Source organism: Hippocampus guttulatus, chromosome 5 (assembly GCF_054856545.1).
Source record: "Hippocampus guttulatus isolate MCC_2025c chromosome 5, RoL_Hgut_1.0, whole genome shotgun sequence".
NCBI lineage: Eukaryota > Metazoa > Chordata > Actinopteri > Syngnathiformes > Syngnathidae > Hippocampus > Hippocampus guttulatus.
In genome coordinates this window covers 14,168,703-14,191,075 of record NC_141265.1, presented here as the reverse complement: position 1 = coordinate 14,191,075, position 22,373 = coordinate 14,168,703, and the positions used below count along the sequence as shown (strand labels likewise).

The 22,373-nt window shown below is 42.7% G+C and overlaps 1 protein-coding gene across 3 annotated transcripts in view; it reads right to left on the bottom strand.

Annotated features, from left to right (window-relative positions):
• sema6a (sema domain, transmembrane domain (TM), and cytoplasmic domain, (semaphorin) 6A) overlaps window positions 1–22,373 on the bottom strand; it is a 124,314-nt gene that overhangs the window by 23,632 nt on the left and 78,309 nt on the right. For all 3 annotated transcript variants that reach the window (XM_086110542.1, XM_086110543.1, XM_086110544.1), the window contains exons 8-15: window positions 21,842–21,961; window positions 20,501–20,589; window positions 18,198–18,415; window positions 14,663–14,794; window positions 10,950–11,105; window positions 7,779–7,952; window positions 4,799–4,939; window positions 4,610–4,684 (exon numbers count right to left, since the gene is read on the bottom strand). In XM_086110542.1, the coding sequence (XP_085966668.1) occupies window positions 4,610–4,684; window positions 4,799–4,939; window positions 7,779–7,952; window positions 10,950–11,105; window positions 14,663–14,794; window positions 18,198–18,415; window positions 20,501–20,589; window positions 21,842–21,961 (1,105 nt within the window). The remainder of the gene's footprint in view (window positions 1–4,609; window positions 4,685–4,798; window positions 4,940–7,778; window positions 7,953–10,949; window positions 11,106–14,662; window positions 14,795–18,197; window positions 18,416–20,500; window positions 20,590–21,841; window positions 21,962–22,373) is intronic.

The window sequence follows — 22,373 nt, the reverse complement described above, 5'->3', positions numbered from 1 at the left end:
AGCGTCTCACAATCCTCCTACCGCCTCTCATCTTCCACACCCGCCCCTGCTTACAATTACTGCATGAAGAGCCGCTTGCTGCCCCCTCCCTCTCCTCCCCGACCCTCACTCCTAACCCCCCAACCAAACCCGGTCCCATCTGAAAAAAATGTGAAAAGCGAACAAGGAAAAATACGAAGAGTTTCACGAGTGGATAACAAACAGATTTTCACCATAACTGTCAACTGGTGCAAATTGTGATCCACTCTTTCAAACCACAACAGTAATTTACTCACCAACAGCATTTCTCAACTTGAGAGCCTTGCCAGGACTTTTAAGCACCAGATTTCCACACAGTTGCTGTAAACCCGAACCCATCTAAGCGTATGTGCCCCCCACAAAAAAAAGAAGAAAAAACCCCCGGAAAAACAAAGAAATTCAAATGTACTGTTTTTGAATTAAAGCAAATTAACACAATTGGGAGATATTTGTAGATGCATACATGCTTAATAATAATATGCATCAAATTTGTCGAGGCGAGCGCTTTACAAAATGATCACAGACACTGAAGTGATGTCTGACCCAAAGACCCACATATTCCATCGTACCCACAAGGGTTTTATTTGGACAGAATGACTCCGGTGACGTTTTATGAAAGAAAAAAAAAAACTCTTGCGCAGCGTCCTGTTGCTATGCAGAATTTGTGGGGCCATAACACTCACTTTGCTGTTTCCTCTGCAACTTGAGGCAGAGGAGCTTGCTTCCCCATCCAGCCATGAAAGGAGGTGGTGGTGGAAATACGGTCAACTCAGACTTAGACTAAATAACTCCCACAACAGGCATAGAAGGATTATGAATTCACTTACTGACATTAATTTTAAACTGGAATCTCATTCATAAACAAGATTTTGGGGGTTTTTGTTTTGGTTTGTTTTTCACACCAAACGATCTTCGACTACACCCTTTACCTTAATTGTCCCTTAACTTCACTGGATTTCCACTTCAAATAAAAATTAGAGACAGCGTGGTTAACATTAGACGTTTCCCTATAAATAAAGATTTAGCCTCACTACTCTACAAGCCTCAGTGTCTATCAGTGACGCATCGCTCATGAACCATTCATTTGAAGAAGTTTGACCCCACACAGTTCAGCTAAGGCTTAAGATCATATTTGAGATGCTCAGACGCTCATCGCAGAGATCAGATGCATATTTAAATCAAGCTTGCATTGTACAAGAGAGGACGCGGCCAATTGGGTTCTTGACTCAGATGCAGTTATCATGTGAAATACGTCACGCGGAGTCGCGCAGGGACGAATTTGGTGGTGAAGGCCAGGCATTCAGGCATAGTAAATTTATCGGGCATAGTAACGTTAATTAGTCATACCTGAAGTCGCTTGGTGTGTAGAGACTTTAATGAGTGCAAAATGAGTATGCAATTTGATGTAGCTCATTCATTTTCAGTCATGGCTAAGCCCATTCAGTCACAACTTTCACTTGGCAGTCAATTTACAGTCAAAACTCAATGAGCAGATTTGTAGAGGGCTGGCAGATCTGAGATTGCAAGAATGGACACAGGAGGGCGGGGGTGGCTCGTGGCCATCTTTCTGTGGCGTAGGGGTGGCCGGGCTGCCTCTATGAGAGACATCATTCTACATGGCAACGTGGTCACGCGAACACAAAGGCCAGATGAAGGTAGAAAGGTGAGCGTGCACGCAAGAGAGGCAGATGTGAGGATACTGCAAACAGGCGATGCGTGCATGCAAGTAGTCTACTCTGAAAAGGAGTTAGAAGGATTTTGCACAAAAGCCAATGCATAATGATTAGTAAGAAACTGCAGTGTTTTGATGATTACTGTTTTAAAAAAAAATAAATCTATCAAAAGAAGTGCATGATCGTACAAGCTGCAAAACATCCCAGCAGGCATCCTCTAATTCTTTAAGGAATCCAGCAAGTCCTTAAAGGGGAAGTCAGTCCCCAAATGTTCTTGACAAAAGTAGATTCTATGGGCCTTGATTAGGCTAAACACAGCATTCGGATTCATATTGCGTTTTCGGAATATGAGTTAAGCAGCAAAATCACCCGTTTTTATCCATCTTAGGGGGCGGCCATTTTGCCACTTTCTGTCGACTGATAATGACATCAGAGTTGCTCAGGGCTCAAGTAACGACCAATCACGACTCATCGGTTTTCTGAAGCTACTTAACTCAAATTTCACAAATATTAATCAGAATGCCGTGTTTAGACTAGTGGGGTTAGTGGCTCAATGGTCGTCTCTCTCGACCCAGAGTTTGGAGGGTTCAATCCCCGTCCATTGTGACCTTGTTGAAGTGTCCTTGAGCAAGATACGTAGCCCCAAATTTCTCCTGATGCTGCATCATCAGTAGGGAAGTGAAGAAATAGTGGAAAGCGCTTTGAGTACCAAAGGGAGAAATAAAAGTAACAGCCATTATTGTAAAGATGCAAACTGCAATAATAGTGCCACTTAAATGAAGCTTTTGAATAACTAAAAGTGCTCCTAATAAAACCATTCGGAAGAGTGAAACAAGAGAGACAAAAACCTATCAATGCGTGTGCTCTTTAACCACTGAAAGCTGGCCAGGGCCGTCATGTTGGGAGACACCTTTGAAGGATCACAGACAGAATATGATGACACCTGCATACAGCAAAGAGTGCTCGTTGTTGTTGGTGGCGGGCTCTGTTGTATGCAATCAAACAAAACAACGCGTTCACACCAGAGACTGAAGTCTTGCACCCGACGGACATTTTTCAGCAGGGAGCCAAGAAGAAAAGCCACAACATTGCAACTGTGTTTCTCATGTTCCATTTCTTTTTTCACCCACAATTGTCCCCATTATGTTTTGAAGACACCAAAAATTGCTCGAGGCAGAGCTACGGCTTTCTGGTGTGAAGCAAAGGGCCCGCCGTCCAGGAATTCCTTTTTAATGGGGTAGGAAGTATTGCAGCAGGTTTACTTTGACATTTCATCACCTGTCTTGTTTACATTTTTTTTCCCAGCCTTGCAAAATAACAGCAACACTGTCTATTCACAGCTGACTGGAAACAATAGATATGTTGCAGAGGCTATCACTGGCCCAGTGTCGGCTCCTTCAATCAGAGCTTTCTGCCGGCTCGGCAAAATAATAACAGGATGGGTGTAACTTTTTGCGTGTTCATGAACGCCTTTGGTAGCCTTGGCACACAAGGCTAATTATTTTGCAGCGCGGGGATCACATTCATTCAATGTCAAATGGCCAATGGAGCGCCTATCCTTTTGTTATGACTTCATGTGTAAAACGTTTTTTTCCCACCACAAAGCTTCAATGTGCTGTTTGCTCGGAGAGTATAATCAGGCTCGGTGTCCCAGCTACCACCGCGAAATTAAAGTGAGTGTGACCATCAAGTGTTGCTCGGGCTAAGCAGCCAAACCCTGGTGAGGCGGCGTCCAGTTCTTTCCTTCCATTCGGTCCTCCAAGAGCCTTTGCAGCGGAGGGAAATTGCCCTTACACACCATAAAATTAGAAAGCTCACAGACACGTCAAATCCAGAGATGAAGGCTACCAGGCATTACAAAGAAGGCGGAACGTTGGATTGGAAAACTTGTATGGCCTTTCCATACAGCAAGGATTATATTCAAATTCACTGGACCAAAATACTTGTTAAACCAAAATTCCAAGTAAAGGAAGTTGACGGCCCAAGTATTCGTTCCAACTATAACTTTCTAGCTCGTATTAATTTTAAATGATTTCCATCCATTACATGCACCACTTGTGAGGAGCTGGAGCAAATCCCAGCTGGCACCGGGCGCGAGATGGAGTTAACCTCCGACAGATCAATTTTCCAAAAATCTTCAACTCTCTTTGCAAGTTTACTGAATCATTTATGAATAGAAAACATTTCGATAAAACCATCGATTTTAATAAGGTCAGATTTGTTTCAAGAATTTGAGAATTTACTCATGAGAGCTGAAGTGGACTGCTGATTTCACTCTGCAAAAGCTTATTTTCCAAACCGGGCCGAGAGCTTCATCAAATTCAAATCCCCGAAAAATGCTATGTTGATCAAGCAACCTTAACAAGTCATTTATACCTCAATTTCCGACAGCGCCGGCCCTCATTAGGGTCACGGGTAACCTGTAGACCAACGGTGCCCGAGTCTGGTCCTCGAGAGCCCCTATCCAGCATGTTTTAGGTGCCTCCCTCCTCCAACACGCCTGATTCAAATGATCAGCATCGTTATCAAACTTCTGCAAAGCTTACTGATGAGCTGATCATTTAATCAGGTGGGTTGGGGGAAGGAAACATCCAAAATAGGCTCAATAGGCACTCTTGCAGATAGGACTTGGGCCCCCGTGCTGTCGACTATCCCAGCTGAGACCTAGACTGGTTGCCAGTCACTAGTAGGGCACATTAAAAAAGAAAAGCCATTTCACACTCACATTCACACCTATGAACAATTTACAGCCTTCAATTAATCTAAATGCGCGTTTTTGGAACATGAGAGGAAGGCGGACTACTCGGAGAAAACCCGGAAAAGCACAGAGAGAACATGCGACGGCAACAGGATCAACCAAAGCTCAACATGACCCCTTGGTCCCTCTCATTTATAGGTTATTAAATAGTGTGACTTACTTGGTATCAATCACTTGGCTGCATGCTCCTTCCGACACCCAACCGCAGTAAGGGTCCCTGGAGGCGATACAGGACCTGGGTGACACACAAAAGACATTCATCTTTGCAGCATAAGAAACAGTAGGACAGTTTGGGGGGTGGGTTTCAAATGGAGGTGACTCTTTGGGCTATCATGGCTATTAAACGCACTTCTTGCATCTTCCGTGCCTTTCGCAGCGAGACAGAGGCACTTTAACCACACAGGAAGTGAACGCCACCCACAGGGCGTGACCCTTAGCATCGATCTGTATGCTGACGATGCGCTTGTCCTCCACGCCGTCTATACTGCACCTATAGGATGACAAAAGAGCAGATGTAAGGATGGGGAAACTGATTTGATTTATAGTTACGTCCCTGTAAAAGTCAGCATAGATGCAGCTCATAAGAGTCTTGTTAAAAAATAATTGCCAAGTATATATATAGGCTTGTCGACACATACAGTAACTTTGTTTGAGCCATGAAACTATTTTCCCCACCATGAGATTGTAGAACCTCTTTCTTCCATTGAAGGACAGCCGGTGGAGAAAAATAATGGAAGTCTTTGGAAGAGGTAGTTATGGTCTGATTATTTTCTGCTACAAATGCACAAAATAAAATGTTTAGTTAGCTTTTTACATATGGGAGACAAGCAGCCACGAACTACCCATTGCTTGGTAAAATGAATCACTTGCGATCTGTCATTTTGGATGCACCAGTGTGGAAAAGTCGTCAATCGACACAAAATATAAAAGATCTTTCTTCTCTCTGAGACGTTAACCCACTTACGACCGGCAACTAGGCGCTCGAAAGCGGCCATGCCAATGGACAATCCAAAGGCATTTTATGGTGTAGACATAGCTAGCTAGCTAACTGAACATTGTGCCAGAAAACCACTGATGTGAAGAACAAAGACGCTCAAATTCTTGTGGAGCGGGCGAAGGGCAACTCACGTCTGGGCCCGAGTGCCTAGCTGGACCCCCGTCTTTTTTTTAAAAAAAAGAACTCTTCAATGGAACACCTCTACTACGTAGTTCTTCGTCTTTACACGTTTTCGGTAATGATCTTCAAACATGTGTAATCAATTTAGAAGAAAAAAAATCTGAGAATTCACTTTACAGGGTCTTTAAAGACGATAAACAAGTTTGTTGTTTAGTGACAAAACAAGATTGGACTGCTCATTTATGAGATAAAAATGTGGATGTGATTAAGAGGAGGCAGAGGTTGATGATATAATGCTGGAGTGAATGAAGATCATGAGTGCGGGGGGCAGAGTGGGAGAAAGAACAGAGTGAAGCAGATACAACAGATGGCCACGGTGAGCAGTCAGCAGTTAACACTGCACTTTAGTGTAAAACCCTCGAACACAATCCACTTCCCCCACCATCCACTTCCTCTGTCCCTGGCCAGTCTTTGTCCGCCCGGCCCCCCATAGGAGCGCACTGTAATCCCTTTGGGTGTGCCCGGTATCTTTCTTTCTATCCCTTCTCTCCATCCTTTGCTCTCGCCATCCCGGGATTAATCCTCCCCTCTTTGCCGTGCTTCGGTGCCGCATTAACATTCTCAATTAGAGCTTAGAGTCCATCTACACTGGGTAATGCTCGGCAATCGGGCGCGTGCTGATCCAGCTCACGCCAGCCAGAGGGTAGAATGCGGGCAAAGTCACTTACTGTACTCGAGTGATGCCAGATGGCCGACGGCCGACCGCTGCTCAGCTAGCTGGGGAGCGGCGTGGTGAGAAAAAGAGGAAGGAGACGCAGAAAGGAGAGAGAGCTTTGCCCTTCATCCCCTCCATAAGGCACGTCACATGGCCGCAGTATGTTGGGAAACAAACAGCGGCGACCTTGAAAGCTGCCCCCGTCAAGTCTATACACCCCCCACCCCCCGTCTCAGCTGTCTAATACCATGTCTGCACGAACATGGCTATTTTGAAAAGTATATATTTTTCCATGCAATGTGGCCTTTTGTCCACAAGCAGACTCGGCTTGAGATCACCGAAAAGTGTCTCTCGAAAGAGAGGGAGCGTGAGAATGTGATCTGCCTTTCACCATATGTCGCTGACATAGATAGATGAAAAAAATAATACTTGGACCAGTGTAGTGAAATTTGATACCATTTTTAATGTTTTATTTTTACCTGGGCGCACTTGGATTCCGAAGGAACAAGGCAAAAAAAAATTACAAGGAGTAATTTTCTGTCTTGACAGTCTGGATTGGGACCAAGTCGGCCAGTGACCCAGCAGAACAGTTTTTTTTAAATTGTCAGCTAATTTCTAAGGCTGACCTACATTTTTGCTGGCAAGTCATACATTTCAGTCATAGGACACAGATCGATATTGTTTCGGATGGCTTAGCCTCGGTTGAGATCCCCGCTCGACCGTGACCATTTAGTTGCTGTAGTACCTTCTCCACCAATTGCTTCATTCAGGATTGAATTGCTTCATTCAGGAATGAATGAAGCAATTAGTGAAAATCATATTCACTTGACAGCTTAAAAAATACGTTGACTGTTAAGAATGATTTTTCTTCAGTAGGGAAAAAAAAACATTTTATAATGGCAGTGCATAACAAAGGCTATTCTTTCCATGACCTCTCTTGATTTTCACCTCTGTTATTTCTCCCCACACTCAGTTGGTACCGCTGCTCATTCACCCTCGTCCATTACCCCACCACCAAAATTTGCCTTGGCAAGGTCAGAAATGTGGCTGCAGTTAATTTTCATGCGGCCAACGCACAATGACTCTTCACTCAACACACGCGCATCTGTGTCTAAACTGGCAGCCTTGTCTTGTTTTCGACCAGCTCACCGGGCTGCCTCTGAAGACAAACACAGACCTCAATGCGAGCATGTGCATGTGTGTTTCCTTTAATCAACCATGAATTTTGGAGGAGCCGGGCTCCGCTGTGGTCGCCGACCACAGAACTACGTTATCCAGGGCCTTGGGCTTGATGTCTTTAATTTAGGATCTGCGGTTGGGTCGAGTGTAACCTGATAAAACTCTTTTTCAAATGATAGAGCAGCCATCTGCTTGGCTGGCTGCAGAAGTTGGGTTGGTGGGAGTAGGATATTGGGGTAGGTTGTGTATGAAATACATATTATGTCCTGTATATGTATATTCGAAGTTTAGTGTCTTAATAGATTGAGGGAAACTTACTTGTCAGGATTGTAGACGTTGAGTTCCTCCAGGAACAAGCTGTCGTTTAGGAAGCCGTTGTTCATCTTAGCGAGGAACTTGAGGATGATGCCTTTCTCAGATCCCAAGAAGACCACAGTGTGGTTCTTATAGGGGCCCGCTTCACTGTCCACCACAATGCGTGTCAGGCGATAGCTGAAACACAAAATACCAACACCTAGTTGACTTTTTTTTTGGTCCCAATCAGTTGATCGCATCCACTTTCATCTTGGTTCGGTTTCTATTCACATGGTGGAAAATCCAAGCAAAGCACGTGAAATCACTCTTTTGTCCTGTTGGTCACAATAATGTAAGGAAGGAAGAAGGTTTGGTCGCACGGGCTCGTGAGTAAAACTAAGTGAATTGTGGTTTGCTGAAAATTGGAATCAAGATATATGATTCTATGACTGCAGAAAAGCAAAACCAAAGTCACGTTTGGAGGCTCTGCCGAGTCCATGCGACAATGTGTGACTCCACAATCTGAACTGGTTTCAACTAGATATGTGTGCTAAGTGTGTCATAGAGATAGGTAGGATGCAGAGCCAGGAGAAAAGGTCACAGTGACACAACACCCTAGCTAAAGTCCTCTGTTTAATTATACGTGTCAAAGAAGCCTCATCTAACAGCTTCGATCTCACTATTTTTTGCCATTGAATAAAAGAAATCATACTGTACAAAATATTGTATGTGCAGCCTCAAAACCCGACACAGGGTCACAGTTTTTCCATTGCTGAAATCAAGGACGGCGTCGTTTTCTGCACCAGTAAAACCACGTTAATTCTGTATAAGTAACAGATGGTGATGAAGAGCACCAGCAGACAATAAAAGTTGCAGGTTTTCACCCCTCACCTGTTTCCTCTGGACCTCTTTCACTGAGCTGTGTGCGGTTAATTTATCGCAAGCAAAATGAAAGCATGCAACATTGCACAAAGATCACAACATCAATCAGTGTGCCTTTCATCAGGCAGCTCTGAAATCAAAAGCAGGACTGGCTTCAGCAGGGCCTGAATAATCCTGTTGACTGATTTCGCTTTTAGAGGATGTATGTCCACTGACTCCTGCAGGGAGGAAGTTGCACCATAAGCGTCACCCATCCTTCTTTTCCCGATAGCTCATGGCCATTAGGTAATCATAATTATAGTAATATATTATATATATATATAATATATATATCTAATGGCATGTACTAGTGTAGATGTAGCTTAAACTGAATTTATTGCCCTTCTCCTGGCACAAAAATAAAAAATAAAAGCAATATTCTAAACTTTGTAGAATGGCACAGCTTTGGACTTTTGAAGCGGATAGTCCGTGTGCTCTGCCATATGTGTGCACTCAATGTACATTCGGTTCGGAACGGATAATAGCAGGACGGGAAATTCATTTGGGGCAATAGGTATGTTAACTTCATTTCACAATAGTCTCATTAAAAGAAGGTCACATCGCTTTTAACCTTGTCGTCCACGCATTTGCTCTAAATGTCTCCTAAACTGCTTGGAGCTGGTAATCAAATCAAAAATAACAGCAAATGTGGTTTAGGTGTGGTGAAGAATCTGTGGGGGAGCCAAGGCCAGCGTTGGTTAGATTTGATTTGAGAGAAAGAAGACAGTCTCAAGGATGGATAAAGGATGTTACGTTGTTCCTATCATCTCTTCATGGCTTCTTGTAGTATCTTCTAACTCTTTGATTCATTGTGCTCAGTCAGCAGAGGTTGCAGGACCCAAAAAGTGGATGATGTCGCACATGTTTTTGGTTGACTTCTTGGTCATAAAACCAGTATTCTACAATGAGAGACAGACAGCTATCATAAAAGACCTCCACATGCCTCAACGGCGCTTATTTTTTTTTTCATCTTACATAAGGCTTTTAACCGCTGACTCTAACTCGCATGCGAAGCTCCGCTCGGTGCGTGGTGTCATTTTTAATGAAATAAAACAGTTATTATGTAAAACCAAACAATTATGTGTGTTTTCATCACGGCGCGTTGATGAAAAGAGACTGGCAGTTCTAGCCTTGATGATAAGTGTTCGTCTTCTAAACTGAGCCTTGGCGGTATGTAGGTCAGACCGCTGTAAGATGTGCGATGAGGATGATGATAACTTGCAAAAAGCCAGGAAGAATTCTTTATGCGGCACATCTGCTCCGTGCTACTACCACTGGTGAGGCTTGTTAAAGGTCTGCCAAGCACTTCAGCAATTCAATCAGAATAACAAAAAACTGACATGTGCTCTGCATAAGTACTGCATGTTAAAATATAGAGTAAAAAAACAAAACAAAAAAACAATCATGCGCTGGCTTTGGAGAGATTCAAATATACCAAAATGATAGTCCATTGTCTTTGGATTTACACTAACTTAACCTTTGTTCATACGTTTTTCAAATATCTCCATTTATAATCCTGTTCAGCTGTTACAAAGAGTATAGCGGGTTCAAAGGAGGTTGGAGTCCTGTCCACAAAATTATGTACCGGTATGTTGAAAGCCAAACATTTTCTAAAGAGCTCTGTAATTGTCACAATTTGAATTCAAGTAAATCTTTTTGTTTGTTTTAAGCAATACTGACATTCTCTTGACAAACACTGTCAAACCCAAAAACAAGAGAAACAATTAGACCGACCAAAATACCTAAAAACCTATTTAAATCTCCTCAATATCTCCGGCAAATATTGCACATTACGTGTCCAGTAGTACTTGCGCAAAATCTTCTGACTTCAAGTCAGTGAACATCCAAAGTAATCATTCCACAAGTACAGTATGTTTTACTTTTTTCTTTGACTTTTGAGTACCAGTGATAGGTAGGTGAAAAATGTGATTTCTCCCCCCCCCCCTCTCAAGCTCGCGAGCGAGCTAACTAGCTAGCTCTTGCTACCCATCCATTAAGTAGTTATCTGACTCAAAATAATTGTGTTTGAACCTCATTTGACTTAACACAAAGGAAACAGACCATTGACTGTGTCTTTTTATTTCACTCTGAGATCTTGTTGGAGGATAAGAGAACATTTCGGCTCATAACAGTGAAAACAGGTCACCAGCTGGCCCGTGGTGTTAGCGCCGCTGCGTTTTAATGAGCCTGATCTCAGAGTGGCACTTCACCTAATGATTGCACTGCTCCAAAGAGGCTCCGATGACAACAGGCTTTGGAGTGTGTAATACTTACCGAACCATGGTTTTGAGGAACCAGGGCCGGTTGGCAATAGAAGGCACCGCCTCATCCATCAGCGGATGCATCTTGATAAAGTTAAGAGTGTCGTCGGGGAACTCATTGGAGACCTTGTATCTCTCCGTAGATGGACTGCCGGCACAGCTGCCAGGCCTGCAAATGGAAAGAAAAAAAGAAGTTGACAAAAATAAAATGAGCTGTTTTGTGTGTGTGTGTGGGGGGGGGGGGGGGTTTAGACAATGATTGGTCACACCATCTGATTATATGTTAACAAATTTAGGGCTGTATTTTATTAAAGATCAAGATCAGTAATTCCCTCTGCCAGCTGTTTTTGGTTTGTTGCTTGGTTTGTAATTTCACAGGATTATGCAAACACTACATTTCTACAAAAGATCCAATTAAATTTGGGTCAAAATCTCCAGATTAAAATTCAGATCTGGGCATTCATAATATATTTTTTTAACCATCTGAGTCATGGTGGAACTATATGCCCGACTCCAGAATGCAAATGGTAATCTTCTCCATCTAGTTCTAATATCAATCACCCCCCCCCCCCCCGCCCCCGCCCCGCCTCACTTTTATTAAAGGATAGTTATTTCTCTTCTCTTGCCATTTGAGTCAAGGCTGAACCATTCACCCTCATCCCAGAATTAAAAATCGTTTGGTCCAAATCGCTTGTCGAAGACAACGAAGCACAAACACAACACAATGGCGGTCCAGACTTTTAGTAATAGTTCAGCCTCATCTCTGATCAGAACTCTTGAGTTTGTTGTTGTGGTTGTAGTTCGGCATGGTGTCTGTTGGATTGATTATTTTTAGTCATCATACATTCGCTTATGCCTGACATGATAAATTGATTATGCTTGCAAAGAACAACGCTTATGCTTGCAATCATTAATTGACTATGCCTGCAATGAAGAACGCTTCTGCTTTTGATAAAGATACATTCTTTATTATGTACTCACATTTTATCCATTATATACTCACTTTTATAATCAAGAATGCTTGGTGCACTGTGTGGAAGTTTAGGGACGCAACCACCTTTCCGAGGACGTGGTTGGGAAGAGATAAGTGTTAAGACTAAACAGTGAGCAAGGTTGGACAGTGAATGGAGCCATCAACACCAGCTGCAATGTGATGTTTTTGTAACAATTGCACACATGTACGTAATTTGCACTCACATACACACACATAGTCAAACAAGTTCAGTGTGTGTTCAACAGCCCCCACCCTTTAGGTTGGACACACCTATGTGGTAGCTTTCCCAATAAATGAGGAGGTGAAGGGGGAGATCGTTAGGGTTACGTGCGGAGAACTGAAACCGAACGCTTCTCCTTGTTCCCTCCTGGTACCAGAATTGAGTCTCCTGTCTCCTCCTTGTGTTTTATTCCTGAGTGTCACATTGGACCAACCTGACAGTGTCGAACTTTAATCCTTCATAGTGAAGGAGAGCTGTTTGTAACATTTTGCTCAACTCATTTAGCTCATCACCAAACCGTTAAAAATGTGTCAGTATCATTCAATGCTGTTAAAAACAATGAAATAAAGGGCAGAATGTCTGATGCAGTTTTTGTAATGTCTCTTATTTGACTGTGTGGGTGGGTACAGCTATTGTCTAAGAAGCTTTGAGGACAGGTGGTGTCCGATTCTTTTTGGTTACAGGATCAAGTGACATGCTAGCTATCTGATATCTTTACACTGAGAAGGTGAGATGGTTTTAAAAGAGCTCTTGATAGCACTTCCCCTTTGCAGGCGTCTCACCTTCGAGAGCTTGTAAAACAATTTTACAGCCCAAGTCTTTGATGCGATGCCACGCCATAAAATCCACAGCCGCTCTCAGAACTATCAGCCAGCTGGCTACTGGACGTATGTATGAGGTGGCAAACATGCAAGGACCAAGCACCTACTTACGGAGTTAAACGTGTGAAATCAAAGTTGAGATGTTGTGGTTGTGTAGGTCAGATGGTTACGTTTGTGTGTCATGGCCAGTCTAGACGCTCTTGTCAAGTAAGACCGCTAACTGGAAATCTGTCAACTGCTTCAGTGTATGACCAATTGGGTGTTGCTGGTTTTAAGTCAAAGACAGACTATAGTCTCCAAAAATATCACTTCAAACATCATAATTCAGAGGCTAAATCGCAAATATATATACAGTATATATCTACTATTATTTTTAAAAAAAAGAAGGAAAAAAGAGTTTAAGAGTTGTCTCTTTAGGCTACCGGGTTGACCTTCAAATTGTTTTCTTTTTCAAATAATTTATCACCGAATTATGCATATTGCATTATTCAGAAATCTATGCATAAAAACGTAAAACCATCATTTTTCTTTTTTTTTTTGTTGGTGTATTGTTGAGCAATTTTTTCAGTAGACACGCTCACATGTTCATTAAGAACAGGTTCCCTTGATTGGTGGGCGGGACTGATACATAATGGGGCTGAGAAAAGAATCTATCAACATATTGTAGAATATCAGAGCAAATTCTGGAGGAGTTCAACTCGTGCTACACAGATTTCTGACAGGTTGTAGCACTCCTTCGCCCTGGTGTAGCGCCATCCCCGGACTTCATCGTTAAACCACAACATGAAGTCTAAAAATACATATTCGAAAGAACGAGTGCTTAACAACAGCGCTTCATTGGGCGGGCTACTTAGCCTTAGTGGATTGATGCCCCGAAGAGGGCAATATTTGCATAATGATGGTATGTGAAGGCAGTGGCGACAAGTGCTTCTCTGTGCCGTATAGCTTCATTTATGTGTGCGGACATATGGGCAGCAGAACGGAAACAGACACTTCTTACGTATGAGAAGTGTGTAAATGGTTCGAGGCTAACACATGGAGGAGCAGGCTGCTGCGGGGCCCAGACCCGTGGGTGCCGATGAACGTCTGTTTGCCGCCACATAAAAGAGTCCAGAGGATGAAAATGAAATAAATCACAGCAAAAACAACCGCCTGGCTGTCTGATTTTTATCCGACCAGAGGGGGTGGAAAAAAGGGTAAGCTCACACCTACGCTCAATTGCACAATAAGATGCTCGCCACTGAGGAACTACATTTTCAGTCGTACGGAAGCACAGGCAAACGCACACTCATACTGCGTAGGAGCAATTACTTTAGCCTTGGTCTTTGTAGTAAATCTGTTCATTCTTGTGAAGAACAGTGGAGTAGCTCTTCGACGGCTAATTAGCGAGCGCTAGATTGATCAGGCTTGAGCGTTTGTGGAATTAGGCAACCGTCTGTAAAACGATCTCATGCTTCATTTGTCGATGCGGGCTCCTCTTTGATGGGGGGGGGGGGGGGTCGCCAGTGTGTGCTATGGTGTAGCTGTGTAGCATAACACGGTAGAGGCAGAGACTTAAAATGAGTTTGTTGTGCAATCTTCATATAGAATGTTAGCGTGTGTGGACACAAATCAAGGTGTGCATCGGTATGTTGCAGTACACTTCCTGGTTTCTGGAGAATAACATAAGAGCAGACAGTACCCAAAATTGTTGTTCAATATCGTACAGATCCTGATTTGTTTGTCAATGAGGAGGCTACTTTTTGGCCTATCAAAAATGACGTTATTGGGAATGACACATGGGTCAGAACCATTTGTATTACAGTATCTGGGTTATGGGGAAGTTATGTATGTGTGTATGTGTGTGTGTGTGTGTGTGTGTGTGTGTGTGTGCGTGCGCGCCGGCAGTGATTAATTAGCTTCACTGGTACCTTGGCTTGGGAACCTTCTCTTCAGGAAAAGGCGTCCAGGTGGAGTCTGGGGATTTTTGCTCTTTGAAGCGCCCCGTGAAAGTGTGGGCCACCTCCGCCATGTCATAGGCGCACACGGCCGAGCCTGGAATGCTGCCACGGCACAAACACAACACAAAAGCACTGATGAATGAACACATCAAAGATCCACCCTACCCGGAAGCAGAAAAAGGTCTTCAAAATCCCCAGAGAGGTCTTGCTTTAGCTGTGCTAATTTGAATTTTAGCATTGACAAGTCACTCCACAAATGCCATACAGTAGGTACGGTAAGCTTTATAAATATTAAAAATACAACGTCAGGCTGAACTAAGCATTCATTTAAAGGGTATTTCAGACCACATAATTGTACGGCTTATAAATAAAGACCCAAAATGACACATTTTCACGTGGTATTCTCTCACTGTGTGTAGGTAGCTTATCATTAACAGCTTGATCCTACTACTTATTGGTTTTGAAGTCCATCAAACCTCATCAGTGAGTCATCGTAGACCCCACGGAGCGACTGAACCACACTGGATCCAGACCAAGTCACCGGAGGTCTGTTTATTTTTCATGCTGACGCAGATTACTCCCACAAATCAATGCAAAAAATGTGTTTACGTGGATATTACACGCAATATAATCGCGGTATAAGGTCAAATTCGGATCAGTTTGTAGCGCTCTGCTAGTTTGTTGCCGCAATGTTTGTGAACATCATAAGAAGCCATCTTTTGGGTGTTTTGAGATGGAGTGAGTTAAATCTTGGTATCGTGCTATGGTGTTTATCTTGTCTCCTTTTATGATAAGTTATCGTTACTTCCCCTCGCTCACATGTTTAAGAGTTCCTGTCTGTTATTTTATCATTTCTAGATATAACAATTGAATTATATATGTCAGAAACAAATGGACAAGACTGACGCCTTCAGAATAAAAACTGAATTTCAGCCAATACCGACATGTCGATGACTGCACTATAGCCCTGGATGAAAACAAATGGGGAAATGTCTTTACGTAATGAGGTGGTGTAGGACTACAGGTCAATGGGGGCACAAATATTTGACTCACTTTGGGCACTGGCAAACCACACTATGCTGTCTTCCGCAGGGATCACTGGCGAAAGCTTATGTTTCCGATTACTGTTTTGACTAAAGTCTCTTTGATTTACGTGCACTATATTTAGCAGTGCGCTATTAAATATGGGAGCTTAGCGACGTCGGAGGCCCGCCAAGTCCTATGAGCACACCATGACTGGATCTCTCCGAAAGCCTCGAAGGCATCAGCGTTCATCACGAGCCCACTGTGATGGACAACAGATTATTTTATTATTGCTATTCATTTAACAGTGTGGGAAAGAAAACGATCTTGTGATGGCAGCTGGAATTTTCCTGGAATCAATGCATAGCACACCGCTGAGTCACTTTTGCTATTTCACAACTCATCCGCGCTCAGAAAAATCCTAATTTAACAGAGTTTCTTTCATGATGGAGTGGTTTTTTTGGAATGATTGGGATGGATTTTCGGGCCGTTGCCTCATGGATAACCCCTTGAGATAAAATCCCAGACAAGGGCAGTATTATAGAGAGCTAGCTGGTAATGCTTGGATTGGCTAGTAAATCACAACCATTGTTGTCTGCATTGGATAAATTAGCGCGTCAAGTGTCTGGTATGTAACAGTCGGCAGGGCTACCAAACTAAATAGAAAGGAAAATTCTTTCTGTGTTTTTTTTGTTTGTTTGTTTGTTTGTTTTGTTTTTCAAAATTCAGGTACTTTTAAAATATAGTGATAACATTTAAATAGAACACACGCAAGTTGTAATTCAACGGGCAATATTTATAAACCTCTTGGTTTAGCTTTACAAACTGTGTTTTAACAAAATGTTTTCATTCACTCCGCTAAACTACACGCACTCCTGTCCTGTACTATTCGATTCACCCTTAGGTTAATTTTTGGAAATCGGAGCTGTATTTCTTTTACTAAAAGAAAGTCCGCGGCTCAAATGCTATACTGTAAAATGTTTGGTTTGAAAATACGCACGCTTGAATCAAATGTTCTTTTAATATTTTTAGTGTGCATGTGCACCTGCGCACCACTTATGTGCACCCTGGAATTATAGCGCTTCATATTGAATCTGAAGTGAGAGAGCATGTGAACAGAAAGCTCTTTTGCATGTTTTGGGACAATACATGGATTTCAATAAATTGTTGACAAACAACAAGTATTATCCAAAATTTATCCAAGGGCAATATGTGCCCCCACATTGATGCCGACTCTGGATCCAAGCTTCACAGCGGAGCTTCACTGAATACTGTCAAGGCAATCGCTATGGGATAAAGGCATCCAGGAATCCAATTTTTATCTAGATAAAGACTTGACAGAATCTGATAAAAAAGTAATCGATAAGATAGTCCTAAATGTGAGTGTGCATGAATGTTTTTCTACGACATTGCCAAGGCACCAGCCCAAAAGCTAGGATAAAGATAAACTCGGGCTCAGCCACCATGACGGTACCAGAGGAAAAGCGTGACAGAAAATGGATGGATAGATGTCCTATGGGAAAAGTTTTGAAATCCAATCTGAGGCGGACTAGCTTTAAAATGTAATGTTGAACTCGCCTTGCCTTCAACTCTTTCCTAAAATTTATGGCAGGTTTGTCACCTTGTTTTTCCGTAAATGACAAGATGCTTTCTATAGTCTAAATATGCTCCTTCTAATTTCCTACCTGGATTTCCTATGGAAACACACAAATCAGACGACGCACTTATAGAAACATTCACAGGCGCCGCTTCATTGAGTTTAAATGTCCATTAAGCAAGCTCAATTGCAGCGTCACAAGCAATTGTCTTATCTGCTAAAAAAAGGAGCCATAAAACGGAGAATAATATGCATGAACCCCATGGCTTGGTGTTAATTTTCAATTTAGATGCTGCTTTTGAATATGAAGGCCGCGCTGAATACAAATTGCGCAAAGGAAAAAAAGAGGTTAAGCACCTGAGCGTCAAAAGGGCAGCGGGACTGTTTTGATTGGAGATGTAAATGTTGACCCAGTGGACTCACAGATTGCCACAAGGCGACACGCACGCACACACTTTTAGATTTCGCAAAGGTCGGCCTGTCACCGTGTGGATGAGCTGTTGTTTTGATAATTGGGTTAATGAATACAAAGTCATTGGTGATGCACACGTACAAAAATGTGCTTACGATCTGCGTCTGATCTTCGGAGGAATTACCGTAACCTGCCAGAGAGGTTCATGTGGTCAGGAGGAACGAGGTTCACAAACTGGGTCCCAGAAATTGCAAAAAAAATTCTTTATCTAAATGATGTCTAAATTATGACTTTATTTTCATAACATGACAACTTTTTGTTTCGCTAAGAAATACGAATTTGTTACCTTCTCTCAAAAATAGGCAACTTTTTAACATTTCTACTGCATTCAGGAGTACACGTTGGAGTCCCTTTTAGATGGTCCCCGGACCCAAAATGTTTACGAAACCAAGGCCTATACAACTTCATCTTACCTGTTGTACGGTGTGGAGAAGGTGGCCATCACAACATCCTTCCCGTTGATGTGAATGACGTCAGTTACTGCCTGCAAGATGTTGAAGTAGAAATGGGAGTCGCCCGGAATGGAGCAGTTCAGGCGGGATTTGAGGAACGATGTCCATTGCTTCTCCAGGACGCGGGGTGAGCCGCCTCTGTCATTCTTGCAAACCCTCGCCACCCGAGGAAACACCACCTGGCCCCAACATCAATGTGGAAGACAATGTTAGCCACTCTATATAGATTTTCCTAATAAACACACTGTAAACAATAATGCGCTGTCCATCCATTCATCCATTTTCTAATCCATTTATCCACACTCGGGTCGCGGGTGTGCTGGAGCCTATTCCAGCTGTTTTCGGGCTGTAGGCGGGTGTCCACCTTGAACTGGTTGCCTAATACGTCAATGTTGTTCTTGTTGACCGCTAGCTGCTATGCTTAGTATAAAACACAGATTAAGATTGTTATTCGTACTCGGACAAAACATCCACACCTAGCTAGCTTGCTGCCAAATGAATCAGGTGTGTGGTAGCAGGGAGAAATGGAAAACGTGCAGGATATCGGCCCTCGAGGCTTGACCTTAAACGGAATGATGAATCTTCCGTTGAGACTGACGTAATGCCCACCTCTAAAAACTATGCGAGGCATACAGTAGAGGTTGAGCTTGATGCTTACGGCTATGCGGTGATAACTATTAAAAGCATAATAGTTACATTGTAAGCTTACCACTAATTTCAATTTAAGATGGCAACAGGTAGCTTGCTTCAGGATACTCTTAATTTAGTCAAACTATCACGCATACATGATAAAAGAATCAAAACAATTATGTGGCCAAAATCAAGTTACCCTCGCTTTGTAAAAGTTGAATGAAAATGGCTCGGGAATAGTGTTAGCTGCTACTAATTAGCATCCACATTGGGCTCGAGAATAGTGTTAGCTGCTCGCAATTAGCATCAAAATTGGGTCCTTGCAGTTCAGTAGAACGATGTAACTACAGTTAATATTTATATCAAGTGCCTGCTCAAGGTCTCGAACGATTAAATAAAGAAGTGGTAGCCTAAGTCCATGTAGCAGCAGTCTATGGAAAATACCCGGCTTTTGTCAAAGCCGGCGCTTTAATTACAATGCTGCCACCAGAGGCCTAATTAAACTACCGGTATATTCACCACACACTTAACAGCAATAAATCTAACCATGACCTGAAAACTCTACTTACGCTAAATAGGGAGAAGGAGTGCGAACACGCACACAATAAACACAATTTGTGAAACCACACATTCGGACCAACCTCCTTCTTGAACATAGAACTCACATATGTTCACTTTAAAATGGCAGAAACATTATGACAAATAAGAGGTGACACTCCAAGTGAATGTGTGACAAGGTGTCAGGTTTTCCTCATTACACTTAATTCAGTCACACGTCTGCTTCCTGACAAAAGTCACGCTCTGGCTTATCTGCATTTTACAAACTACACACATTTATACACACCGGAGGCTGATCATTTATTTTGTTTTAGGCGACTTTCAAATCACTTATTTTTTTTAAAATACTAATGCACGCTAAACCACTGAAATGACTTTGATCAATTTACCATTAAGCACAGGTGAAGAATTTTTCGACATAGATGAAGGACAATTTCGCGTTTCGTAATGACGTGTTATCCATTAGCAACTGTTAAATTGCCGAGTTCATTCGCTGCATGTATAATTATGCCACTTTTAAAACACCCCACAAGATTGAACACTCCCGTCAGTCACCCCTGGCGGGAAATTCATTATTCCAAAGATTCTCGTTGGCTCATCTCATCACTTCTTTTTCTCACTCCCTCTTATGCATTCCATTTGTTCTGAAAATGCATATGGGCAGACCCTTTATCCAATTTCTTCTATCTGCTTTCCAATTAACGTTTGCCCCGTGGAAACCAACGCTTGAATTGAAACGGATTTAACAGAAGGCGTCTTTGTCGCTATCCTCCTCTGGTGCAAAAACTCAGTCTTAATACTCGGTGAGGAATTCTACTCAGGAATCGCTGAGAAGATGGGAGCCGTATCATAAGGATGCAGATGGCGAGTGAGTATATTTGGACTTTGCAAGTGGGATCTCCACATCTATTTTAGGTCCTTCATCCTGTCCAGTGTTGGTCGTGTATTGAAAAATGTTTGGCCTCCTTCCAGCTAATGTATACACGACATATCCTGTTAGTTCCCACACATACTTTCTGCCGAGAACACTTCTGATTGGCGCTCGACATTAGCAGAGGAATGAGGCGCTTGCTTACCTTTCCCATCGTGTTGTACTCCATGGCAATTTCCCTGAAGAAGAAATAGATGAAGTCTCCGTAATTGACTGCCTGCACAAAGTAGGGCTCTGAGAAGACAAAGAAACATGGGGGGGGAAAAAAGACTCAGATTGTTGCAGCAAGAGATGTGGCATGTCATTTCACAACAAACAACAACCATGTCATGTCATATCATGATATTCGGCGGGGGAAAAAAGCCAAATGGGAGCGCTGAGTGCCTCATCCATCATATTCGCTCGAACATTTGCATAAAAGGTAAAGGCTGTTCCCCATTGAGATTTGACAGGCTCGACTGGTGCGCTTGCTCTGCCCTGCGGCGCGTCAATTTCTGCTCTCCATGCAACCTGCTCAAACAGGTCGGGAAAAATGAACAAGCAAAATTAGCATAGGAGACGACACACCCGGTGTATAGAGGCGCCAGATCCAAGCGTATGGTCAGCAATACATCACAGAAGCCAGGTCTTTCTGCATTTTCTGTCAACTTTCAAACCGCGGGTAACTTATGGTATGTGACGTTGGATGTCGATGGGTGCGCACACAAACACATTAACTCAAGTGTTTATTGTAATTTTCTCTCTCAATTAAAAAAAAATGTATGGAGTTGTAAAGTTTTGAAGTCACATTAAGATAAGATAAGATAAGATAACATTTATTTGTCCCACACTGGGGAAATTTGCAGTGTACAGCAGCAAAATTGGGGCGCTGGGGGGGACGAGAAAAAAGTGTTTCATTGCACAAAATAAATGTTTCAGAAAAGAACTGTACACAGTTCAATATAAGTGCAATATAAAATATATTAATGGTGGAAAAATGAAACTGAAAAGATGTTTCTTATCTTTGTCTTATTTTTTTTTCATATCCCCAAAACCTGGCATTTGACGGGGGTGCGTAAACTTTTCATATTCCCGTCAACCAATCTCATTTCATTTAGTGAGCATCAAAGGATTCACTCAGCGCATTGGATTTGTGTCGCAACTGTATTTTTATGGATAATTTTGCTCTGCATGTGCATTATTGTGTTTAACAGTTTTGGTGCCTAGATTATGAAGACTTTTAACTGTAAAAATTCAAAATATTTAGCCAAAATGAACTTTGAAGCAGAGCTACAATAAGCAAACACCATTGTTAAACAAAGATGACATTGTCCATCAAGTGTACGCATCGGTGCAGTTCACACAACAGATTCATATTTTTTTTGGTACTTTTCACAAAGAAAGGAGAAGCAGAAGCAACGTGCTAACCATTTGGAAACTGTGACGTGAACTAGATTGCCTGACGGAAAAAAAAGATGTGAGAAGTATCATCGTATCATGGCCTCACCTTTTAGCCACTTGGAGTCATGTTTAACCGTACGTAGAGTCGGGCTGTCTCCAAGGCTACGATAGATGACCGCATCGATGGCCAGAAAGTCGGTGACCGTAGCCGAGTACAGCTTGCCGTCTGGAGAGGGATGTGGAAACGAGAGCAAAGGAGATTGAGAATTGAACTGGACGGGAGCAAAAAGAAAAGACCGTGAGGGAGAGTGTGAAGTCAAATTGGGGGGGAACATACACAAGGAATATAAACACTGTATTCCTGCCAACTGTCAACAGTCCGTACACTCTCGTCAACCTGTTGGACATGTGTACTTCCTCACCAGCGCCTTTAATGCGCACGCACACACATGCAGTCACACACAGAAAACAGCACCGACGTGACCTCGGTCCACCTCAGATGGAACCACAGTGGAAACTCAAACTACATAATTGAAAGGGTGGCTGGGAGAGGAGCCCTCTCCATTACTCAGTGGTTCCAGCTTGCTGTCACGCATTAGCCGGTCAAGCTGCGCCTCCTCCGCTGGAAGCTCGCAGGG